General features: G+C 43.2%; 1 protein-coding gene across 1 annotated transcript; it reads left to right on the top strand.

Annotated features, from left to right (window-relative positions):
* Positions 1-274: 274 nt before the first annotated feature.
* On the top strand, positions 275-1337 carry LOC146041470 (chemerin-like receptor 1). The gene has a single exon (XM_083161446.1). It carries the CDS (start codon positions 285-287, stop codon positions 1335-1337), a length of 1053 nt encoding a protein of 350 aa, XP_083017572.1. The 5' UTR covers positions 275-284.
* Positions 1338-7365: the final 6028 nt, after the last annotated feature.

The following is a 7365-nucleotide window of genomic DNA, read 5'->3' as shown; positions in this document are numbered from 1 at the left end:
GGAGGGGGCTGGCGGCTGGCGATCCGACCTCCAGCCCCTGGCTGGATGGAGAGCGCACCATCTGTACAATAACCATTTGCCATGTATTTTAACATGATATTAATAAGTATAATTGTACAAAAATATACATACAATAACTGTTTGCCATGTATTCTGTTGCCTGCATATCAGTTACTTGTTATTGCTGTATGAATACCAAAGATAACTAATTCTGAATTGTAAAAAAAAAAATCTACAATTTTTAATATTATTTTTTACTTCTCTAGAACAGCGCTCTGTGAGACATGGAAGGCACCTCATTTCCTATAGATGTCACAGACAATGTCACGGATTACAGCTATGATGAAATTGATAATACAGAGGATTTGGACATTATTCAAAGTCTAAAAATCTTTATGATAATATGCTATAGTATAATCTTCATCCTGGGGAGTATTGGGAACGGACTGGTCATCTGGATCGCTGGGTTTAAGGTCAAGAAGACAATTACCATTGTTTGGTTTCTTAACCTGGCCATAGCTGACTTTGTATTTGATGTCCTCTTTCCGCTCCAAATTACAGAATGGGTTATGGATGGACATTGGCCATTTGGACGAATAATGTGCAAGACCATCTTCACTGTACTTTTCGTCAACATGTCGGTCAGCACCTCTTTCCTCATGGTTATCAGTATTGACCGGTGCACATCCGTCATGTGTCCAGTGTGGTCAAAAAACCACAAAACCCTTAAATTAGCTTCAATGATATCAGTAATAATCTGGTCAATCTGCTTTACTCTCAGTTCTCCATATCTGTCTTTCTATGAAATTGATCATGACACAGACAGCAACATCTCATACTGCATTCCCATATATGGGGAAGATTATCATACAGAAAGCATGAGGGACAAAGCTATGGTTATTGCCAGATTTGTCTTCATGTTCCTAATCCCATTCTCTGTGATAATAGTGTGTTACAGCCTCATCACATATCGGCTGAGAAGAAGCAGAAGTCTCTCTGGATCAGGTCGTCCATTCAAAGTCATTATTACCATTGTACTTTGTTTCTTCTGCCTTTGGTTCCCATTCCATCTCTGGCCCTTCTTTGAGTACATGGATATGAACATTGATCCTGACATGAACCATGTTGTGAATCACATTGTTTATTGCCTAGGATTCTTTAACAGCTGTGTAAATCCCATTATCTATGCCTTTGTTGGGAGGGATTTAAAAAAGAGTTTACTTAAGTCTATTCCATTTCTTTTGGAGAGCACATTCAAGGAGAAGTATGAGACAGATGCAGACAATCAATGTGGCCAGTCTATGGTAGAAACTGAGATGGAGACTTATAATTCATAATTATTTTGGCGGGAGAGTAGTCTCCATCCTCATTCTCCAAATGCCCATTGACACAACAGAAAGTCCAGATTGTCATTAGTAGGTTTGTCAATCCCAGGATTGGTGTCGGCGGGATCCCGGTATTTGGCACCAAATTTGCTGGGAATTCAATTCATGGATTAGAGTTTCCAATCCCGAGATTTCAGGATTAGACTGCGCATGTGCAGTCTAATGCCGGGCCACGCCTGAGTACCCGTTCAGATGGTGCCTGGCTGTTCCTATTCCCCAGCATGCAGCTCTGTGCAGCGTAATGGGAAGAGGTCATGCTGCGCAGGTCGCAACACTGCCGCATTCTCTCGACAGCAACCCGCACTGACAGCACACCCCTGTCTTCCACACCACTACCTGCCACATTGACAAAACAGAAATTCCTGTCAAATATTTTAAATATTGTACCTGAATATCACTAGTAGGTTGGCCAATCCCAGTACTGAAATCACTGGGTTCCCGGAATTTGGCTACAAAATTGCTGGGAATTCAATCCCTGGGTTTTCGTGATTAGACTGCGCATGCAGTGTCTGAGCAACCGCTCAGATGGTGCCTGGCTGTTCCCAACCCCACAGTGTCATGGTCAGAAGTCAGGCTGCTCAGACTGTGCCACTGCTGCTCACCTGTTTCTGCCATCACCCCAGCACCTGGGCACATTCTCTCGCCGGCAGTGGCGTAACTACTATAAGGCAGCCCCAGCTTCCGCTTGGGGGGAGCAAGTGGCAGCAGGGTCTGTGTGGGCGCCGGCACCCACTCGACGCACTGACAGGCTGCTGTCTGCCGCTGCCCACTGGCTGAGCACCGGAGGTGAGTCAGCCGCAGCGCAGGTGCGGCCATGGCAGAGATGACAAATCCCCCCACTGATTCAATTGACTGTACACAGAGCTGGCTATTGGCTACTGTGTACAGGATGGATGGGTGGGTGGGCATGCCAGGGTGGACTGGGATGTGTCAGAGCCAAGGGAAGCAGCAGTGTCTGCTGGTCTCTCTTCCTCTCTCCTGCTTCAGCTCCTCTGTTATGCGTGTGACATCATCACGTCACACGCTGGAGAGGAGCCCGGGGGGGCGCCACAAACTTTTTGGCAGGGGGAAGCAAAATTTATAGTAAAGCCACTGTTCGCCGACACCCCGCACTGCCACACACCCCTGCCTCTCACCCCGCTCCTGGCTACACCGCCAGCTGCTGCACATGTAAGTTAGTGTGCAGCATGCCATGGCTGCTTTCAGTGGGAGGAGGGCAGTTTTTTATTAGGGGAGGCCAATCCAGGAATCCCAGGAATCCTGGGATTGAGAATTTTTAATCCCAAATCCTGGTATTGAAATAATGTCCCAAGATTGACTTCCCTAATCACTAGTAATAATTAACGCTATTAATGATTCTTTATTAGTTTTGTGTGTGTGTGTGTGTGTGTGTGTATATATATATATATATATATATATATATATATATATATATATATATATACTGTATATATATATATATATATATATATATATATATATATATATATATATATATATATATATATATATATATATATATATATATATATAGTATTTAATGCTTGATATCAGAGACTTCCTTTTGCTTTGTCTGTCTGTTACTCCTAGGCTTGAGATACTATCCTTTTAAACCAGGATACTAATACATTAAAAATGTAGTGGTAAATGTACTATGATGGGAGTTCTATTGAAGATGGGATGTTGCCTATAGCAACCATCAGATTCTATCTCTTATCTTCTGGAGGGTGCTAAATAAATAAAATGTAGAATCTAATTGGTTGCCCATAGCAACATCCCATCTTCAATAGAACTCCATCTTAATTAAATGACTCCAATCTTTGTCTGGCTGACTTATACCTGGTGCTAATGGACCACAATCTGTGTAATCAAAGATTTCCCCATGTATCCCTTTTATGCATTAATAATGATAACCTTAATACAAGAATTAGTTTTACTCTAAAATGTACTAATCAGCATATTTGACTGCATACTTTCTTTTTATTTTGATACTCAGGGATTTGTAGATTGCGTGAGTTGCAACAGTTTCAGTTGTATTGTCTCCAATGTTGATCAATTTTGCAAACCAATAGACATGCTGGAATCATTCAGCCCACCGAGAACCTTTGCAACCTGGTGGACCATTATGCAACAGACAACACCTATCCTTGTGTATCAATGCCTATTTCCTTATAGATTGTAAGCTTGCAAGCAGGGCCCTCCTACCTCTATGTTATTTCACAGTTTTCAGCTATCACTGCTGTTCCAATTGTAAAGTGCAACAGAATTTGCTGTGCTATGTAAGAAACTGTTAGTAAATAATAAATAAACAATTTAGTAAAAATGAGCTTGATCTTGAGTTGGAGAAGTGAATTATTGTAAGAATGTATTGATTGTTGACTGATTGTACGGGTTATATTTGTCTTAATCTGTTGTATTTAGCTTCATTTAGAGATGGTTGAATTTTTTTGTGTTGACTTCATTTACCGTTTGTCGCTTTTTTAGTTTTTGTCTGTATTTGTGTGTCTTTGGTGTTTGCAGAGTGTGTGCTTAGTGTTACTTCAGGTATTTTTTAGTCTGCTATTTTCTTGACTTTTTTGTTCTCTTTCATGCCAAGGAGGTAGAAATAAATTTACTAAGGTGGGAGTTCTGTTGCACAGAATGAGATGTTATGTTGCCCAAAGAAACCAACCAGATTCTATCTAATATCTCCTAGAAGGTGCTAACTAAATACTGTACAGAATTTGTTGCGCTATATATGAAACTGTTAGTAAATAATAAATAACTAAAAAAAATTAGTTAGAATTAGCTTGATCTTGAGTTGGAGAAGTGAATTATTGTAAGAATGTATTGATTGTTGACTGATTTTGGGAGTTATTTTGTGTTAAATCTGTCTTAATCTGTTGTATTTGACTTAATTAAGAGTTTGTTGAATTTTTTTGTGTTGACTTAATTTACCGTTTGTCGCTTTTTTTTATTTTTTTGTCAGTATTTGTGTGTCTGTGGTGTTTGAAGAGTGTGTGCTTAGTAGGTAGAAGTAAATTTACTAAGATGTGAGTTCTGTTGAAGATGGGATGTTGCCCATAGGAACCAACCAGATTCGAATATCTTCTAGAAGGTGCTTAATAAATAAGAAGTCAAATCTGATAGGTGCTGTAGTCAACATCCCATCTTCCATCGAAATTTCTGCTTAGTAAATTTGCCCTGTAGACAGTGGCGCAACTATGGGGCCGCAGCCCCTGCGGTGGCGGGGAGGCGCCGGGGTCTACAGGCGCTATTGTTTCTCCACCAGCTCCCCACTGCTTGTGGGTGCAGCGGGGAGCTGGCAGGGGGGTCCATGCGGCGAGGGGGTACCTGTGGTCAGGGAGAGCCTGGAGGTCCCTGCAGTGAAGTGGAAACAACGCGCTACCGCCGTGCGGCAGAGCGGGAAGCGCTTTTGACTCAGCCAATCAGTGTGCGGCCAGTGTTTTCAAAGTTAGAAGCGCTTCCCGCGCCACCGGGCAGCGGAGATAGCGCGTTATTTCCACTTCACTGCAGGGACCCCATCAACATCATACTTAGCGTCGCAGGGACCGCCAGGCTCTCCCTGACCACAGGTACCCCCACGCAGCACGGACCCCCCTGCCAGCTTCCGGGGGGGTCTTTTCTTTTAACGGGGGCGGTGGCGAAATTGTCCCAGGAAGGGCGGCAAAATTGTCCCGGCAGGGGGGAGCAAAAGTTTTTGTTACGCCACTGCCTGTAGAGTCTAATTTGGAGGGGTGCCCTTACTGTGCCCTTGCAGATCCATCTTCACTTTCAAATGGGCAGTCAGTTGGTCAATATCTATAATGTTGGAAAAAGAACATAAACATTTTTATTTTATATATATATATATATATATATATATATATATATATATATATATATATATATATATATATATATATATATATATCCAGTTGGTTTGTATGTCTGGCACTCTGGAATAAATATTGAAGACCGAGGTGCCATCCAAAGGAGAATACGTAGTAATCAGCTCTCTTACATAGACTTTAACATCCAAGCAGGAGAAAGGAGGCGGCACTCAACACAGATTTTTTTCAAAGGTGTATTGGTATATGAAAAAACATCTTAGGGCTTGTTTGTAATCCGCATGACGACCCTTCAAGACCGGAACGGTCTTTTCATCAGGTCATACAATAAGCATACAGTGATGTGCATATACGAAGTCCTTCCTGTTGACGAAACGCGTTGGGCGTGGCTAACTTGGTCCGACGTGGAGACGTCCTTCTGTCCACCGGTGTATCCTGCACTTGCGGTTGTGTCCAGAGAGCGGTGAGTGCTGAGTCCGTGGTCCCTGGTCGGCGGCTGAGCGGCTTCCTTTCCTGCATATTCCGCAGACCATCTTTTGCTGAGATCGGATGTTACATAAGGCTGGCAAGCATATGATTTTAAACCCCTATGTATGTGAGCATAATAACAAGTAAAAAGTGATGTTTATATTTGGCTCATTGGTGCGTTTTTCTCTATCTTTTTTGCAAATATATATATATATATATATATATATATATATATATATATATATATAGGATGGTATAAGGATGGCACTAAGGAGTCTGTATAAAACGTGCTGTATTGAGGTGCAAAAAAGGACCAACTTTTCGGGGTATCAACCCCTTTGTCAAGGTGCTAGTTTCTCACTAGCACCTTGACAAAGGGGTTTATACCCCGAAACATTGGTCCTTTTTTGCACCTCAATACAGAACGTTTTATACAGACTCCTGAGTGCCATCCTTATTCCATCCTGCATTTACCCTTCTGTGGAAGGGCACCGGGGCAGTGACCATTTGGAGGAGTGCCGGGCCGCATACCTTCTTCTATATATAAATATTGGGATGGGTGGGGAGGCGGAGCTGGGGTGTGAGACTCCCTCCGTTCCCCCACTATATCCTGCCCCACTGATGCTTTGTTTTATGTTCATCATGTGTCGTTGTATATATTTCTTTTGCATATGCATTGTGTATACATGATCGCTATAGCGCTCCAATCCGGCTGATGGACCCTTACGTGACTGCCCTGACGGGTCGCCATGGTGACGGGGGTCGCGTGTGTGAGCCGCGTCCTCCTGCATGTGGTGACGCGCGCGGCAGTTACGGGAATCCATTGGTAGCAGTGTACTCTGACGTCCAGACTGTGGGACGGGTTGCCATGGCAGTGGACGCCGTGTGGGTGAGAGACACGGGAGTCACTGCTATGCGCCCTGTCCACAGGTGTTCTGGTTGTTAGGTGAGTACCTGATGGGGCGTTTTGGCGCTAAACTGACTGCTATTTATACCCTGTCTGTATCATGCTGTGTATGCTATTGCCTCTTGATAAAGGGGTATGAAAACCCCGAAACGAGCCATTGGGGCTATGCAATAAATTTGAGGTCTTACTTCTTTTGAAACTTCATGCTGCAGTGACGTGTTTTCCTGTTCTCAAGGATCCCGACTACTACCTACTCTACAAAGGCACGCAGCGCACTTGTATTTTTATTCGTGAGAAGTGCCGGTGCATAAGCTGGATATTGGGAGACGACCTGTTGGGTGTCTTAAAGGGACAAGGCACCCCTTATTTCTACTTCCTATTTGGAAATATTGAACTTTTTCTCCTGTCACTGAGTGGCAGTTGGCTGGATATATCACGACAATGGATTCACCCACCAACAGCGGTTTGGACAATACCTATGTCCCAGGTAACACTACACTGCCTAAGGGAGAAACACTCAGTTTCACCGCTGAAGAAGCCTCTAACTTTCTGTTTTCTGAACCTCTGCGTGATACTTGCCTCAATGAGGAGGATATTTATCAGCGCCTCTTGAAAATGCGCAAACGTGAGATAGACTTTATGCTTCATGGCCAATCTCTTTCCGACTATTTTAGAGAAAGACTTATACCTCGCGGCTTTAGGGCACGCAATGTACCAACGATTGGTCGCTCAAGCCCTGAATTCTGCCGCCGCTGGGTGGCAGTGTTGAATAAAT

The sequence above is a fragment of the Crinia signifera genome, chromosome 19 (assembly GCF_055691185.1).
Source record: "Crinia signifera chromosome 19, ASM5569118v1, whole genome shotgun sequence".
Classification (NCBI taxonomy): Eukaryota; Metazoa; Chordata; class Amphibia; order Anura; family Myobatrachidae; genus Crinia; species Crinia signifera.
Note: the sequence above shows the minus strand (reverse complement) of the source record. Positions and strands in the feature narration are given on the sequence as shown.

Coding starts and splice junctions, on each gene's coding strand:
- LOC146041470 (XM_083161446.1), top strand. CDS start 285: ATGGAAGGCACCTCATTTCCTATAGATGTCACAGACAATGTCACGGAT.